Here is an 18,474-nt window from a genome sequence, read left to right as displayed (position 1 = left end):
CCTTGGTAAACGGCTTAAGGCTTAATTTAGCTCGTGGAGACAACATCTCCCTGTGTTTGTGTATACGAGTACCTTGTTGATCCAGGTGGTGATTGCATCCTCTGTGTCGTAAGGCAGCTCCTGGATGCGTCCGTCGCCGTTCGATGGTTCGGCTGTGGAGTACCTGTTGATGCAGGACATCACCCTCTCCACGCTCACCATCTCTACGGTGTACGCCATCATCAGGGTGTCTATGAGCGCCAGGTGGGAACTCTGCACAGACACACAGCAGCCAGATCAAGTTAAAAAGGCAAAGTCAGCTACAGATTTGAAATTTTTATTTTATCTTTTTCTTTGAAAGGTTTTCCCAAAAGCAACAGACTGACAACTGGGAATTTTTACATGCAAAGTTGCCAAAAAGAGTGTGGGGGAAAAAAACAAACCATGAAAGTAATTTATATAAATGGCACATTTGTTTTTAAAAATAATCCACCTCACTTTCACACAGTCTGTCCAACCAGACCAGCTGCTCAGCTGCCTTCTGATCACCATCCGTCTTGCCTTAAGCCATGTAAAACTGCTTCACTGTTAAACGCTGGAAAAAAATACTTATTTTTTTCTATTAGGCACATTTCGTCCAATTTTGAGTCATTGGCTTTATCTGAGTGGTTGTAAAAAAGCAACATCAACACCTACACAAAGCTTGACATTCTCCCAGCCTTCCTAGTCCCATTCCAGGCCGGTCAGACCAACAGACCTCCCCTTCCCTTTCCTGTCACCCTACAGTCAAAAACATTGTATATATATGTGTGTGTGTGTGTGTGTATGTGTGTAAGCATATTTGCCTGCTGCTTCCCTCAGCATTGCTCTGTGCGTCCAGCCTAACTAAACAACCATCTAAAATCTGGAGCTCCATGATCGAAGTGACTCAAACTGACAAAAACAAGCAGTGAGGCGCTGTGTCTAGCACAGGCCTCTATTCATAACCACAGAGCCACATGCAACAGCCAGTGTGACCAAGTCTTTTCCAAAGAAACAAACTCCTGCTTCAGCGCTATGAGTTTACACTTCCACTGGTGCTCCGAGTCATCACGGCATGTCGTCCTGCCAGTCTAAACATGCAGAGAGGTGCAGGAGTAAAATGAGCTCTGACCTCATGGAAATACGTGCTGAGATGCTTTGATCAGCTGTACCTGATGTGAGTAAATGCTACTCAAGTTAGCTGTGCTTACGTTGCACACATTAAATACTGTTATGTAGACCAAGTGCTCATACTTATCCAGTGTAAGCTCTGTTCTTGAGTTAGTTAATTTATTATTTAATATGAATCCCAACCCCAACCAACACATCAAAACCAGAAGCTATGCAAACAAACAGAAAAACAGAAGAAGCAGCAGGTTCTCACGCTTACCATGACTTGACAAACATCAGTTATTAAGTTGTTTATATAAACAAATATGTTGTGTAAGCTGGTGCGTCTGAGGATGGTGGCTGGTTTCACCTGCAGCGCATTACACAGGTGCCCAGGATTGTTTGGACAGCTCCAATTTATGATTCTTACCAAACTTATTGAGCTGTTTATGAAAACGTCTGCAGACAGACACTGTTTTCAATTCTTGCAGCTTCAGGATATTGCCAGATGTCTGACATTGTGTGCATTCTCCTCCAGATGTGCTGCAGGACGTCTGGCTGACGGCTGGACAGACGAACGGAGAGAGACGCCAAGCAGCTTAGAGCGAAGCTAAAGAGTGAAATACCGTGATTTAAATGAAACTCGCTGAGCTTTTTCTGTGATTGAAGCTTTTCTTAAGTCATTTACATAAAACTACTAAATCTTTAATACTGGTTAGAGGCTTGGGCAGGTGTGTGCATGAGTGTGTGCAGGGCTCTGAGCAGAGAAGCCACATGAATTTAAATGATTGTGACAAATCAATTATGTTCATTTTTTAAATAAGGATGTTTTTAAGCTGACATTTTTTTTATATCAGGAAAAAAAAAAAAGCACTGACATCCAGCATTTTATTTGTCATATTTTATGGAGAACATTAGTTAAGGCACATAACTCTCTGTAACCTGGTAGGACAGACAACAGTTACTGTAGCTCTCTTTATTCTTTATGGTAATGTAAGACTGCCCATACTGAAGCAGCTCTGTGGTCTATGCAGAGAAACAGAAGCTAATTAAGTCCCTCCCACCGTGGATGGGAAACAATTCTGTTTTCCACTGACTTTGTGGGTCAAAGTAAAACAAAGTTACTGACAGTAACCTGTTAAATGGACGGATGGAAGCCTCGCCATGGCAAAAGTATGGTGGCCCTGAGAGGACTGTAACTTAAGAAAACACCAGAAAATAGAAAAAACTAAAATCGTAAAAGTCCAAAAAACACAAAAAAAGTTAAGTCTCAGTGCAGTGCGTTTGACCCAACTTTTTGTCTTCTATATATTTTAGCTTTGTAACAGCTAACCCCTCCAGTGGTTTTCAGAGTCTTTACAGTACACACAGCAGTACCACCATAGGTCCACACAGGCACATTCCTGGCAGATTAGATGAAGGGCAATTTCTGCTGTTTACCCTGCAGCCTGAGCGATGAAAGATAGTAGCGCGCTGCCCTGATAACTTTCCAGACTTGTAAAATCCTGAGTTGTATCCAGTAAAACCCACTGCAGTGTTTGACATTCAATTCAAATGAATAGCTCCGGTACTCAAAGTGCACTAGAGAGTACCTGACACAATGTGCTCGCACCTACACAGCCATTTAACATTGTTTTAAAGCAGGGCTGGTTTTTTGTCTGAGTGCCCACTAATGCTGCAAGAATAATAGCCTGTGCAGAAATTATAGTCCACGATGTCCATGTGCATGTATGTTGGAGTAATGGGGATGAACATAAAAGTGTGAGCCTGAAAGATGAGGATGAGCAGGACGGGCAGTTTTCAGTCGCTGCTTACATATTTACAGACTGGTCAGATATCCACAGGGGAAAAAGACGCTACTGTTGATAATACAACAAGATTTTAAGAGCCATGTGCCATCTATTATGCCTCCACAAAGACCTTTGTGGTGCGTGTCTGTGCACAGAAAGCACTCACGGTGACAGACACGCCTTATAAGGCTGTGGAGATGGCAGACGCCTGTCATGTAAAGCGCTGCAGTACGCTCGTGCACATTTTCTAACAGGAATTCATCGGTATTCATTCCCACAGCTGTGTGCGTGCGTGTGTCCCTGATCAAAGGCATTTATAGTAAAGCACAAAATACAGCCAAGCAAACAGACAATAAAAGTCATTCTCCACAAACATCACAAGTGCAGGGACATCTGAGCCCCGCAAGTGGTTGTACTGCACAACTTTACACCTACACGCCTGCCTCTACCCAGATGTGGAGACTGATAGCTGTCTTTCTTTTGCAAACATCTGCAAAAATCTCCAAATTTTTCTGCGTTATTCAACAGAGAGCTGATGGAGGGATACACGCCCCTCTGCAGAGAAAAATCAGTTACTGCTCAGGCTCCGTCTCTCACTCTCTCATTTGTCACTTTCTCGTTTCAGTGTTTTAACACTGAGGGCGACGAGTCAAAGAGGAATGAGAAAATAAAGCAGGCCTTGTACACGCCACCGGACATCTGACTCCATCTGCTCCACGGAGGTGTGAATTTGAAGACGGGCAATTAAAGGAGCTCTAATTTGTGCGCCAGACGTTCTTTGACTCAGTGTGAGCCCCACCCTCCACAGTGCTGCAGTAGTGCACATCACGTCTTCCTCCCTCCTCTCCTCTAACCCTCCCTCTTCCCCACGTATGCCGCTCCTCTCCTCCTCCGTCATGCCCCCCTCCTCCTCCTCCTCTCCCGTCTTTCCAGATGGCCATATTAACACGGGGCCTTTTCCACACATACTCTGGCACACACGTGTCCTCATGACCGCCAGAAAGGCAATACCTCCTTCACATCTTTTCCAAAGCTCTTCCCACACTCACCCTTTCCCCTCTTTTCTTGCTCTACTTTCCTGCTTTTCCTCCTGGACAGCAACCAAATGGCAGCCGCCAAACTACATCTCCCCCACTTTTTCCTCTCGCTCTCTCTATATATCCATTCGGTCTCTGACAAACTGCCACGCTCCCCTCCCTTCCTCCTCCCTCTCCTGACATGAGTTATTCTTCTGTAGCACAGCACTGAGAAAACCATGAGCTCATCATTTTCTCTGCAGATATACCATAACCCAAAATGAAAAGCCTCAACTCTAGTGTGACCGAAATGATCCTGCTGAGTCCATAAATACATACAGATCCTCTGCTTTGCAGAGGCAATCTAATGAAATCACAAGGACACAGAGTAACAATAAGACCAGAGAGATTAACTAATAGCCTGCCGGCGCGTCAGACAAATGAAGGTCGATGAGTTAGAGAGTCGATGGGCTCCATTTGTTTACTTAACGACTGTCACTAAATCACCTGAAGCACACAAAGACGGAGGCGTGTGGACACACGCCGGTCCTTATGTGCACTTCTACAGGTGTGCAAGGACATGGGGTCATTTAGCGCTGCGGCAACCTTCAAGAAAACCTCACTCACGCGCTGAAGGAGGCAAAGAGTACAACCAAACACAGACACGAAAATTCAATTGGCTGCGTAACTTTGAATTACCTCTTGGAGCTGAAAATGAGGGCTAATAAAATTCAGCTACAGCCTGAGAAAAATGCAGCGGCACAGGCAGGCTTAATGAAAAGTGCTAACTGCACCAAAATTCAGGAGAAAATCATTTCTGGCTTAATTTCACGCATTAAGTAGAGTTAACGTGACGCAAAGACAGAGAAAGACGAGAAACGCTGAGAGAGGCCGAGAGAGTGAAGGTGGAAGAAGGATGGAGAGGGGTGGAGAGAGAGAGGGAGGGAGGAGAAGGAAACGGTGCACTGCAATGCAGACACCTTTTGGCGTCAGCAGAAGTGCCCGGGCTCCAGCCGTGCATGTGTTAGCAGTGTGTGTAGATCTGCAGGCATCAACTCACCATCCTATCAGAACTAAAGCAAAATACACTATTGTGAGCTCCTCTCACAGCTTGTAAAAGGTGACAACATTATTACGGCTTTATATGAGACAATCAATTTGTAGATCAATCGGAAATTATCAATAGTTACTGTAACTGTTTCAATTATATTTCAAGCAAAGATGAAGCCTTTTTTTATTTGAGAGAGAGAGAAATCTGGTCTGACTGTTTTATACGACAGCAAACTGATCATCTTTGTTTTGTTCCACCATTGCTTTGATTGGACCAACAACCAATTAGACGACATCGGTTAGCTAGTAAGCCAAGTAGTTTTTTCAATTTCAATTCAATTTCAGTTATATAGCATCAAATGACAACTACACTCACCTCAGGGCGTTTTTTTTTTTATTTAAATTTACCATTTTCTGACATGTTTTACGCAAACCTCACAATGAGCTTTTATTCGATGACGTAACGCCGCTACACTGTAATGTTTTCCATCCAGTCCAGAATGTAGTTTTGACAGCACACGACTATACGTGTAATATCTCTTAGTGAGGTGACCTGAGTCAAGTTTGCGCTGTATTCAGTGGCTAAACAGTGAGGAACAGTTTGCTATAGGAAACCCATCATTAACCGTTGTTTTACTTGCAAGAAGACAGATCTGTGAGGATGGTTTAACAGTACGACTCATACGTATTCCACATGAGGTTGGCACACAGCAAAGCACACAGTAACAGCCACGGTCATATTAGTGCCAGTATAATTATTTCTAACTGTGTAATCAAATAAAGCTGCTGTCTGGTTAATTGATTAAAATGATGTTTAAAGTCACACATTTCTGCTTCCACTTCCTCAAAGTGAGCAGTGAGGGTTTGCAGGTTTCTCTGTTGTGAATAGTTTTGGAAATTTTGTCAGATAAACCAAACAATTTGAAAATAAATTGGGGTCTGGGAAACGCCGGCACTGTTTCTGTGCTGTTTGAACATTTTCTAAAGGATTTGTGAAAATATGTGAGTAAACAGTCACTATAAACAAAGTATGATACATGTGAGCACATGCGTACATTTGCAGAGATTTAATTGATGTCGTCACCAGAGATGGGCAGTAACGCCTTATTTGTTACTTATAACGCGTTACTGTAATCTGATTACTTTTTTCAAGTAGCGAGTAAAGTAAGGGATTACTATCGCAAAAACGGTAATTAGATTACAGTTACTTTCCCGTAGGAACGCTGCGTTACTGCGTTACTAAAACCGTGATTTTTTGCGAGAATGTCTCATGACAGTGATGTAAGCGAGTGTGACGTTCGTGACAACAGCTGTGTGCAGATCAGCAATGGATAATATATAGAGTGCGGGAGAGAGTATGAGCATGCAGCGTTTAAAGCGTGGAAGTACTGACCTTACTTTGAGTTTGATTCCATAAAAAGTGACAAAAACATTAGCGTCCGTTGTGCGTGGGAAGAAAACTTCTTTTTACAGCGAAAAAAACCCCTAAACTTCCGAGCAAGCACCGAGTGCGCAACGACGTAATGGGAAACTCACAGAGAAACTCTGCACCAGGGTAAACCTCCGCCTACCCTACTCCTGCTTTACAGGTGAAAATAGAGCAACAGGACCACTGAGTCTTTTATTATTTTATTTATTTTCTGCTGTGTTTTACTTGCATCTATTTGAAAGACTGAGTGTAAACACACAAAAAATATTTTATTTTATGTGCTGGAATGTGCAGAAAATAGGTTTAAATATTAAACAAATTTCTTCCAGTCAGAGAATGTTGCATATAATTTAATTTCTGCTTGATGCATGAAGTTAAAAGATTAAAACTAATAAAACAAGTTTTAAAAAGAGACTTTTCCATTTGATTACATTTTGTATGATGGATTATGCAGAAAAAGTAGAATTGGGCTGAAAGATATATCGCTTTATCACCTATTCAGGTTGTAAATCGTGTTTTTAAAAAGTAACTAAGTAATTAATTACTTTTGGGGAAGTAATCAGTAATTAGTTATTGATTACTTTTTTCAAGCAACTTGACCAACACTGGTCATCACACATTTCACACATAACGCCTACACGGATAATACCATACCGGGATCTTTGGATTTTAAATGTGAATCCACACATGCTTTGAAATCCAAAAGACGTCGCTGTCCACGCTCATGAAAAACATCTAACGAATAAATGCTCATTGAGGCAGAGAAATCCTTCTGTGTCACCTACTTTTTCACTGAACTCATTCAGGCATTCTGCCAAAAACATCTCCACTCACCATGTTTATGGGTGTGCTGGTCAGATCCCTCTCTGTGACCAGTCTGTCCTTGTCTGTGACGTACAGGCCTTTCTGGGCCAGCGCCTGAATGACAGCATTGTGTCCCAGTAACGGTTTGACAGCATCGCTGCGGAGGATCAGGCTTCCCGCCCGGCAGTAGAGCTCTGCAGACTGAAGCAGGCAGGCGACCGGAGGCTTCAGGTGCTCCTGGTTGTATTGGTCCCTGTAGAAAGGCTCAGCCAGCTCCTCTGGCACTGCATCTGAGGGGTAATACAGAAACAGAAAATGAGACAGGTCAAAGTTCGCACCTGCAGTTCCTCATATGGCCACTTGAGACCATTCTACTTTTACAGCAGAAATAAACAAATCAAATTCAGTTTTGGTCTTCATGAAGCTGCACGGGACGGTTATTTCCTTTTATTTCCACAGATCTTACTCATTTAAATTATATTATGCTAATATAATTAAGACCATAGCCACCTACAGAGACAGGTGGGCTTGGAAACAGGTGACTGGAGCTACTAGCTGTCTGCTAATGACGCTCACTGAACAGGACCTCTCAGCTCTCTCTGTTCTGTGTCAGTGCTTCACAAATTATAGCGTCCCATGTGGTTCATTTTACTAACAGGCCATTCAGGAAGTCTGTGCTCCAGGTTTGTTTTTTTTAAATAGTGAATACCTAGTAGCTCTGCTTCTGTGCGATGCACCCATGCAGGCTACGGATGTGCCTTGCTAACCCAAAAAACAAGATGATGATGGACAACATGCCAAACTCAACACTGTGGCCACAAAAACACTCACCTGCTACTTCATTAGGCACACCTGTTCAACTGCTCGTTAACACAAATATGCAATAATGGCAGCAACTCAATGCATTTAGCCATGCAGACATGGTCCGAGCACCCGAATGGGGAAGAAAGTTGATTTAAGAGACCCTGAACGAGGCATGCGCCTCTTTTGACCACAGTGAACCCATCGTCTGACGACTGTTTCCAGCACGATAACAAAACTCAAATCATCTCAAACTGGCTTCTTGAACACGACAATGACCTCACTGTACTCAAACGACCTCCACAGTCACCAGTTCTCTGCCCAACAGAGCGCCTTCAGAATGTGCTGGAACTGGAGATTCACATCATGGATGTGCAGCGAACAACTGTGTGACGCTATTGTGTCAACATGGAGCAAAATCTGAGGAACGTTTCTGTCCAACTTTCACCTTTAACCTTGTTGAATCTACGCCACGAAGGATTTGAACACTCCCGAAGGCATCAATGCTAAGAAACAATCACACAGAGAATCAAACAGATAATAAAAATGAAACCTGAATTTTACGCTCTGCTTTTCCCGTCTTTGCTACAATTCGCTACACTCTAACACACAGACACTCACAAACTTCCAGAATGTAATCAACACATGTCAGGAGGTCTACTGCATGTCCAATTCAGAGCCTGTGTTAGTGTTGGTGGAAGTGTGTGTTACAAAGCATGAAGCACCTTCTAATCCTGTTACCTCATCCTGTAAATCTGATTTGAAGAAAATAGCCAAACAGAAACAGACACACACACAAAACAGCTTCTAGAAGTCACTCACTCCGGATCCTTTTCATCCTACTATGCTGTTGTTAACCACAGGTTGTGACTCACAGCTGAACTAGTCATTAATCTATCACTGAATGACATACATACTGCGCATATGAACTTCCATCCCACAGGCATGACTTTCAGACAAGACGCCTGTATAAGAATGTGTGTGACACACTTTTAAAAGACTGTGTGCTTCAATACGCGTGTATTCCTGGTGTGTAGGGTCATTTCCTCTCTGCCTGCGTCTGAATCACCCTGAGGAAAACAAAGGACACTGAAGGAATCCATCTTAAAGGTACAGCTTTCCTCTTCGAAACAAGAAAAACCGTGTGGAAGAAAAAGCTTTACCAAACAACTTTAAAAAAAATCAAATATGTAAAGCTCAGTGCAGGGAAAAAAACTCTTATTAGGCTTGTGATCAAACCTCAGCAGTTTTCCAGTGGCTGTGGTTAGCACAAGCCTCCCTGTGCTTCGACAGCGGGTGATGAAAAGAGATATTTAAAGCAACAGGCAGATGTTAAACGGCTCCATAACAAGCCCTCCTGCATCCAGCCTCAGCGTTCAAAAATCAGTCGAGTTTTTATAAGAAGTATAAAGTTGATTAGCACAGAGGAGCTCACATCGCTGCGACTTTGGTGTCTGATAGTTACACTTTTGTTGGAACTGTTTAGCTGCACTCCACACAAAGAGCTGTGACAACGATCTTGGATAATAATGCTTTCTGTGTCACTTTAAAGTCCTAAAGAAATCACATGACCTTTTACACTTAAAGGTCAATAAAACAATTAAACAAGGAGCTAGAGCAGGCTAGGACGAAGAGCCCCGCTTTTGTAGAGTTCATGAAAATTTGCCTGGTCAAGTAAAAACTCTCTCCTTTGTGTTGGCCATCAAAGAGGAAACAGACAGGAAGTAGCTGCCACAGGAAGTCCACATGGAGAAGACTGCTCCCCTGGAGACCTCTGGGATTACCGCTCAGCAGCGTTTATATCTGCTGCCTTAGAGCTCTATGTTTAAATAGAATACATATTAGTTTTACTGGGTCTAGTTTAGTGCTCATCTTGATTATTATTAGTCCCTTTAAACCTTTAAAGACTTCTTTGGTCATTTGTGTGAAAACAACACTGACATCTTGTTTGAAAACTGTTGGTGAATGCATAAGCTACCAGACATGGAGCACCAAGAACACTCACGTTATGTTCCTGTCGATGTGGTAGATGTAAGTCTAATATCTATGGTCTCAACAACTCCGCTCGTTACACGTCAGATATCATTAAGTTTCTGATGTAGTAGCTGGGGAGCGCATTTACACTGGAGCACCTAAAATAAGGTCAACTAAAGGCCAGTAACAACCACGAGCACCTAGAGAACCAAACTCGGTGCTTCTCGTTATCCAGAACATCCTTGAATACTCTATTCTATTAATAGTTAGCACTGTGGCCGTGCTGCTGAAAAACTCAGGCGACCTTTGTTGTTTTAAGTTCATCTGATGCCAACGTGGAGCTCTCAAAAGTTTATTGTTTATTTCACACACACACACTAATCACAAACTCTGTTGCTGATCTTTTCAGCTCATGTGATATCAGTCTGCAGCTTTAAAAAGGATAGATTTTCAGGGTTGTATATATTTAGACACATATATGGCATGCAGATCCATTTCTCTGAAGTTGGGGCACAAACTTTAAACTGATGGGCACAGAGCTGTTCCCACTGAGCACCACCGGACTCAAGCCATAGCTCATGCTTCCTATCTAGGCCAAACAGGACTCTGAGGACCGGTTATGAATTGGGCCACAGTTCTCGCCGGTGCTGGGAGCTGAAACTGTGTCACCGGAGGCACGGAGGGAGAAAAAAACCCCACCAAAGTGGCAGCAGCAGCATGCTGCAACAGCCGCAGGGTCCTGCACAACCAAGCTTGGCCTTCTCACACGCTACTATCCTGCATGTCTCTCCACCATGTCATTGCTCCTGAGGCTGAAGAAAAGTAACGTAGTGCTCACATTGGTAAACGCTGTAAGATCAATGAGGTCTGCCTCATTGTCTGTCTGTGTAGTGTCCACGCAGATGTTAAAAGACTTCATTAACAGCTGGATGAACCTCTGGGCTCAGACGATGCTGGAATTGCTCCGTCTTTATGAGGCCGAGATGTTTCACAGAGTACAAGAGACAGGCTAACGCTGAGGTACACACACATGCTGTCACATATACAGACAGAGATCCACATGAAAACACCACCATGACAGAAGAAGCTACAGCTAACACTGGGCTGCCTGGAACCTGTGAGCTCTAAGCAGCTGTTAGACACACAGAATCATTTCAGGAGGAGATATGAAAAAACTTCATTGTAATCATTTAAATGTTTTTTCCACTAAGTAAATGTGATGAAACTCATGTGTTTATGGGTTCTTTGCCATTTTTCTTCACTTTATGTAATGATAAAATTAAAGTTTTGGCACAAACTTTGGGTTTAATAATCATTGGTCAACATTTATCAGATGGCCTGATGTAGAGAAAAGCAAGTTTGCCATTATTAAAAACACAATTAGCCAAAGCAGAAGAGTCTGTGCTTGGTTCAGCCCACTGATTACTTCAATGATCATATTTTATGCATGTGAATAAATGCACGTGTGCATTTTATTTATAATCCATTCTTCCGGGGAGTATTTTGATTTTTTTTTTTCTTTTAAGACCAAACTATTATTCTCTTAATATACCAACAAGTTACAGTCCTAAACTGAAGTTATGAGCAGAAGCTGATCCGATCTGTCCAACCTGACTTCTGCTATTGGGAATAATTAGCAGCAGGTCAGCAAAAGGTTAAACCAATAATCCTGAACCAATAGTGGAGGGATACAGTGAGGCTGATATGACATATGGACTGACTTTAGAAACCCAGCCTAATGTAACCAGGAGAGACATTATTATGGGCTCCAGCTAGTTTAAGCCTTCATATAGACTCCAGGTTAGTGTGCGGTTAAATAGGACTTTGAATGGGAAATAATGGGAAGATTTCTTGCCCTAATAACGAGGTTTAATTGTGTTTGTCTGTCACAGTGAGAGTCTGATTACAGGATGCTGTTTACAAAACAGTCTCACTTGCACACCCTCTGGTCCGACACGACAGCAGGCCTTATTATTACACGTTAGATAATTATCTTAACAGCGTTTTCCACTATTCTCATCCAAAAAATAAATTTAAAAAAAAGGGAAAGGAGGAGCGAGGCACCACCTACCCGAGCCGAAAGCCTTGGCCACCAGCCACGTCAGACTGCATGATATCTTGGCCCTGGTGAAGTCGTAGTGATCGAAGCTCTTGATGGCAGGGACGATGAAGGTCCGTCTCATCCCTCTGTCATCTGCCGCATCTCCCATTGTTTCACTGTGAGGGACCCGCTGCTTTACTGCTGCTGCTGGAGGCTCAGTCTGCAGGAGTTCCTCCTGACTGCGGATAACATCCCGTCCAGAGGAATTCAATGCACCAAAATTTCCTTCTCCCAAAAAAACCGAAAAGAATCAAAGGGGGAAAAAAACCCAACAACTTTGGCCTGGTTTCTGAGAGCACGACGAGTTGGAAATGAAACGGCGCCCCTCGGTTCATATGAGCTCCATCCTCAGCGTTACGTTTCCGCGATAGCCTTAAACCCTGGCAGCACGGCGCAGTTTAGTGGCAGGATTTCTGAAGATTTCCTCCATTCCCTGACATTACTATCCTCCGGTCTCCCGACATAACGGAGCAGCTGTGTGGCACGGGAGGAGCGCTAGAGCCCGGCACCACGGGGCACTTCCCCGGTCACACCGAGTTGGCTGTTGGTGTTCATGCCGCTCTCCTTCTTCTTTTTTCCCCTTTCCTAACTGTTTTCTCACCCTCTGTATCTCGGCGGCGTCTCCCCTGCGCTTTTCCTGCCGCACTGATCGGAAGATGGAGCGCACTGCGCACGCGCGATCCACCCACCCACTCTGCTCAGTCCTGACAGGAGTCGCCACAGTGTAATATAAACCAAGGTGGAGTTAACTAAATCCCAGATGTTGTTTCCAAGGAGAAATACACTTCCAGCTAGTTCAACATGTTCTCCTAATGCTGTGAGGCGATCCGCAGTTCACTGAAGTGTTAGGAGATGAGGACAGAATTAGTAGCATCCCACCTCAAAAATGTGCTTAAAATATTCAATCAGTGGTGCGCACAGAGTCTCCCACAGTGTGATGTTATAGTACGACCGTCTGTCGCTACAGACATAGTATCATGTTACATACTGTTGGCATCCTTACAAAATGTACACAGAAACCTGACAATGTGATGTGGAAGAAAATTTATAATCAGAAGAAGGCTCTGGGCTTCTTCTCAGTTGGCTCAGTGGGTAGATTGGGTCATCTAACAATTGAAAGGTCAGTGGATTGATCTGTTGCTTCTCCAGTCCACATACCCAAGTATTCTCAGGCAACATACAGAGCCTCAGGTCCAAACTGGGAGCTGATTCCATGGCAGCCTGAAAGCTTAAGTCTTTGCCTCCCATTCTACTTTTAGAAACTCGAGGAACCACAGGTAAGCCCACAGTCTGAAAGCAAAGTGCTCTATTAGACTTACGTGATAGAATGGCATCTTTAAGATATGTGACCTTCAGACCATTCAGGACTCTGTGTGTGAGGAGAGGGACTTCAAAGCTACCTCTGGATATTACAAAGGCAGATAAAGAGATCCTAACATGAAAAGCATACGATCTCTCTTTCTAGTTTCTGTCAGCACTCTTACTTACATTTGAAACCAGCTGGATGATTGTTGTTGGGACCTCACAGTAATAAGAAATTACAATAATCCAGCCTGGAGGAAATGTGGGTTTTTCAGCATCACTCTGAGACAGGATGCTCATAACTTTGACAATATTGTACAGAAGAAAGAAGACAGTCCCAGTACACCACCACCAACGTCTGCTGCCTCATAATAAACGCCAAGAAGAATTATCAGCTTTTCAACATTTTGTTTGAAAACTGAAAATAGAGAACATATAAATAGAATTAATAGCAGAAATGCTGCATTAGATTTCAGTGCCCGGTGAATATACGTGATGCGACACAACTCACATGCTAATAATCAACATTTTGACTTTGACTGTGTGGAAATGATGTGAGAACTATCATTATCTTCAATTTATTTAAAATAAATTTATATCACAATAAAGTGCAAAAAGCAAATGTTTCTCATAACCTTCTGAAGTATGTCAGTAGTTCAAAGCTTACGGACTAAAATTCTTACATGACAGAAGTTCAGGTCATAACAACTTGAGATGCTTTCTTAGCAACTGAGACTGAGGATCAGTCACAGAAGACAAAAGTACCATGAAATAAAGCACAAATGTGTTTGACAAAGACATCATCACCATCAGTAAACCGTTTGATATTACATCAGAAAATGTGACACACAAGGAGAACTTAAATGAAATATCAATGACACTAACAGTAAATCTATAAAAAAAAAAAAAGAAGAAGAAGAATCAGCAGAACTAAAAAGACATCTGGAAATGTACGTTTCTTTTGAAAGGTTTTAAAAGTTTTCCCTGGTAGTTTGTTTTGACATGAATATGACCCGATCAGCAAGTTCTTTAAAATCATCTTTCCAACCAATCACCGTTTGTCAACAAGTTGCTTCTTGTTGCATTTTTCCCCTTCATTTCAACTTAATCATCATCCAAATGTTACACATCTGTTCCAAAGTTTACACAGCAATTTCCTCCCCTCCCCACCAACCAGTCCTGCAGGTGGCTGCCCTTCCCTGAGCCTGGTTCTGCTTTTTCTTCTTGCAGTCACCAAGTACTTGCTCAGAGAAGGTCGTCTGATTGTTGGGGTTTTCTCTCTGTTATTGTAGGGTCTTTACCTTACTGTATAAAGCACCTCGAGGCGGCTGTTGTTGTGTTTTGGCGCTATATAAGTAAAACTGAATTGAATTGAACTGATTACATTTGGCCATACTCAAATCAGCACTTGAGATGAATATGGAAATTATATTAAAATTACTTTTTGGACAGTGACTATGCAAGATGACTGCAGTCATGGGAATGGATGAGAAGTGTGTAAGAGCGCTGCACCCTAGTGTCTGCAAAGAGCTCATACAGCTGAAGAGGTTAAAAAGGAAGCCTCTCTTATTAGTCAGTAGATGGCACTCCTATGCCAATTATACCATAAAATGGCCCTTGCTCTGTTCAGCATACTTTATCACTACTACACTGTTTTCATGTACTTAATGGCTCTTTTGCTGCTCTATTGGGATTTCTTTCGCTGACAGGTTTGATTGCACTGACGTAAACTACAGCAAATAAATTCCTCATAGTGGTCGTTACAGCTTTAACACTTTAGTGTTCAGGAAAAACATGAATACTTCTTTCATTCTCAGCATATAAACTGATGCCACACGTACCATAAAATGTCCAGCTTCACTGCTCCCCCTTTGTTTAATTGGAATCCTCCCTGTTTGCATTTCCACCCAAATCCACATTCATTCGAGAGTCGTTACCAATCATAATGTAGTTAGCATTTTCAATATGAATGTTTGGCTGTGGGTGCCACGCAGCCGTCGGGGGCCCTGGTCGAAGGTTTGGTTCTACTGAGATTGTCAGATTGCTTATTTTATTTAAATGCTTCATTGTCTGTTTCTGAGCTTTCTCCTGTTTCCAGATCCATCTCTGTTTTTTAATTTTTGCAGGCAACAATGACTTTTGGATCTTTTTCTCAAAGTTCTTTCTCTCTTCAAGTGGATTCACTCCCTGCAGCACCATAGGCATATCCTGTTTGGGCATGCAGTTCTCTCGTGGCAGCAGAGGGATCACAGTGTTGTATTTATGTGCCTTGTTTATAGAGTTGACGAGGGCAGCGTTCGCCTTTAGATCCAGCATGCAAGTGTTGAAGTTGCGGGTAAGCAGCAGCAGGGTGAAGGCTGAGTTGTTGATGGCGTCCTCCATGCTCTTTATAGTGGTCTTTCCGGCAATGGAAAAGTCAGAGAAAGTCGCACCTTCAAATTCACCACCAATGACTGCTTCTATTTTCTCCTTTATGCTTTCGGCCATATCTGAATCTTCCGGTGCATGCAAGATAACAAATGCATAAAACATTTCTTCTTCCTCTTCTTCCACAGCTTTGCTTTCATGTATTTCTCCAGGAACACTCGTCTTCGGTAGTTTAGGACTTGGCGTTTTTGTTTGATTGTCTGATTTCGTGTCACTCTCATTGCTCACTAGTGATGCTGCTGCTGCTGCGCCATACTTACTTGAGTCTTGTTTTGGGTCAAATGGAGGAGATCCAGTGGTCTTAGGCTGAGCTTCAGATGACTGAGGTGGCTCGGTCACATTTTGTGCTCTGTTTTCTTTAACGCTGAGGACGGGAGGATTCGATTTGGGGTTTCCTGGGTTCCCTGGAGAGGTTCCGTGTGCTTGAAACAAGATTGTTGAGGGCATACTTATCTCCAGATGAGTAGGGTAAGAGGGCATTGAGGGGAGATTTGCACTGAGGGGGCTGGGAAGAGATGAAGCTGATGAAACCTGAGATTTTTCCACACTACTGAGAAGATTGGAGTCAGGCTCTGCCTTCTGATCACTGGAGGGGGACATCCACTCTGCACACTCAGGCCCACAGACATTTTTAGCTTCCTCCAGGAATTCATAGTTGTATAGTTCCAGGTCATTACCATTTCTTGTTTTTACGCAGTCACTAGAAAGAGCACGCTTGTATGCCAGATTTCTCAGCAGTGGATCACACAGCCTCTGCTCTGTCAAAACTTTAAAAACATGAGCCAGCTCTGCCAACGATTCTCCCGTTAAGGCTTCAAAAAGACCGCAATGAGATCCAAAATCTTCCAAATTGCCTCCTCTCATCTGACACTTCTCGGCCACATGCTTAGCGAGGGAGCTGTCCGTCAACATCTGGAGTTTGTCGAGAGCTTCCACCTCCTTGTGGAGGACGATGAGACACAAGGCGTGTATGATTTTATCTTCAGGAGAGTCACCCAACTGGAATGTCAGACTAAGGAGTCGTTCTGAAGGTGTCTTAACAAGAAGGTCAAAGACATCCCTCAGTCCTGTCCCATGGTTGGCTCGGCTCTCGAGACTCATTTTCAACTTCACCTGTGAGCCAGCGTGTAACAAAGTCGATGGGATCACATGTGACTGTCGAGCATAACCATTCTCAGTTCTTCAGGGACTTGAGTTGCTGAAGAAGTGCCGTTTCCTGTATGTTCCTCTTTCTTTAGGCATAAAAAAAGAAAACGTGTCAGAAATCACAGAGCTAACACGTGGTCACAACATGATGTGCTTCAACTGTATTCAAAAAGTAACTTCAATGAATTTTAATACATCAAGCGTAGCATTTTGTCTCCCTCTTGTGATCTTTCATTATTCCTCTTTGGATTATGTTCTGTAGAGGTAAAATAAACTTTCATCTGATCATTTTGGACTAAAACAACGGAAATCAGGACCAGCATCATGTTCCAAAAGCTATGACTGAGCTATGTGTGTGTTTCTAGCTCAGAATAAGGAAGTCCCAAAGAGTGCTTTTCTGCTTCAGTTAAGTTTTCAGATAGAAACTTTTTTATCTTAAAATCCAAAAACAAGGCTCTGAGAGACCGATGATTCCTCAGAATAACCCTAGCCTCAATAAGTCTCCTCAAACTTCTACACTAAACTTTTCCAGTGAACGTACCTGCTGAAGTTGTAGGCCTCTGCCAGCCTGAAGTAATTTTGGAGGACATACTGATGATGTCACAGCTTGCGAAGTACAGGAGCTCAAGAGGGACAAAAGACTGAAGCAGGAAGAAGCCTCAATTCCAACTGAGACTACAGCTCTCCCGTGGGTTCTCCATATTACAGAGCTGTACCGTCCTTAAGAGACTCTATTTATAATGTAAACATTTAACACTTTAACATGTATTTTCATATAGTATGGTAACTTTTTCATATAGTTTGCATCTGCCAAGAAGACAAAGAAAAAAAGATCTCTTCTTGCGGGGAAGTGTGGAAGTCTTGAGCACAATGGGCGTACAAGAGAGGAGGAATTCTGGCATTTTCCCCTCTCGGCTGAGAGGCAAGTGTATTTTTATCCTCAGAGGAAACCTCCAACCCTGTATTTACCAGGGGTGGGGTCACACCAGGCACACTGAAAACCAAGATCAAGTCCTTCAATGCAGCGCAGACACAGAGCCTCTCTGTTCTGAGTGCAGAGAGTTGTTTACTGCACGTAACCATTTCTGAAGGATTAATGTGACTCTATAGGAAGTGTGGTTTTTATGCCTTCCTTAAATATCTCAAGGCTGGAATTTCAGTTTCTTTATGGAATAAGACACACACACACACACACACACACACACACACACACACACACACACACACCCTCCTCTGTAACTGACAGCAAGCCAAGAAAACCAAAATCAAGAAACCATATGAATGATACATTTAATCTACACTCACTGGCCACTTTATTAGGTACACCTTGCTAGTATTGGGTTGGGCCCTCTTTTGCCTTAAGAACAACCTTTATTCTTCATGATACAGGTTCAACAATGTCCTCGAAATAGTCCTCAGAGATCCACCGCAGGACTGAAGTGTGGTTACTGTGGAGGCCTTTTGAGTACAGTGAACTCGCTGAAACCAGTTTGAGAAGAAGCCATCGGAAAATGGGTACACTGC

The 18,474-nt window shown here is 42.9% G+C and overlaps 2 protein-coding genes across 5 annotated transcripts in view; both read right to left on the bottom strand.

The window, feature by feature from the left end:
• The window catches only part of camsap2b (calmodulin regulated spectrin-associated protein family, member 2b), a 34,655-nt gene extending 21,907 nt beyond the window's left edge, over positions 1-12,748 (bottom strand). For all 4 annotated transcript variants that reach the window (XM_085438253.1, XM_085438255.1, XM_085438254.1 and 1 more), the window contains exons 1-3: positions 12,046-12,748; positions 7,230-7,489; positions 73-252 (exon numbers count right to left, since the gene is read on the bottom strand). In XM_085438253.1, coding sequence (XP_085294379.1) covers positions 73-252; positions 7,230-7,489; positions 12,046-12,184 — 579 coding nt within the window. In that variant the 5' untranslated portion in view covers positions 12,185-12,748. The remainder of the gene's footprint in view (positions 1-72; positions 253-7,229; positions 7,490-12,045) is intronic.
• A 1,184-nt stretch (positions 12,749-13,932) lies between these two features.
• On the bottom strand, positions 13,933-17,556 carry ticam1 (TIR domain containing adaptor molecule 1). Its single transcript, XM_085439641.1, has 2 exons — positions 17,492-17,556; positions 13,933-17,036 (listed from the first exon to the last, which is right to left on the bottom strand). The coding sequence occupies exon 2, from the start codon at positions 16,903-16,905 to the stop codon at positions 15,253-15,255; it is 1,653 nt and encodes a 550-aa protein (XP_085295767.1). The 5' UTR covers positions 16,906-17,036; positions 17,492-17,556; the 3' UTR covers positions 13,933-15,252.
• Between the last annotated feature and the right edge of the window lie 918 nt (positions 17,557-18,474).

The sequence above is a fragment of the Copadichromis virginalis genome, linkage group LG18 (genome assembly GCF_057382275.1).
Source record: "Copadichromis virginalis isolate Kocher_CV1m ecotype Utaka linkage group LG18, C_Virginalis_male_GT1.1, whole genome shotgun sequence".
In the NCBI taxonomy this organism is placed as follows: Eukaryota; Metazoa; Chordata; class Actinopteri; order Cichliformes; family Cichlidae; genus Copadichromis; species Copadichromis virginalis.
The sequence above is the reverse complement of the archived record's forward strand: the minus strand, read 5'-3'. Positions and strand labels throughout refer to the sequence as shown.

Excerpts from the sequence above, each read along its gene's own strand:
- ticam1 (XM_085439641.1), bottom strand. The coding sequence starts at position 16,905 with ATGAGTCTCGAGAGCCGAGCCAACCATGGGACAGGACTGAGGGATGTC.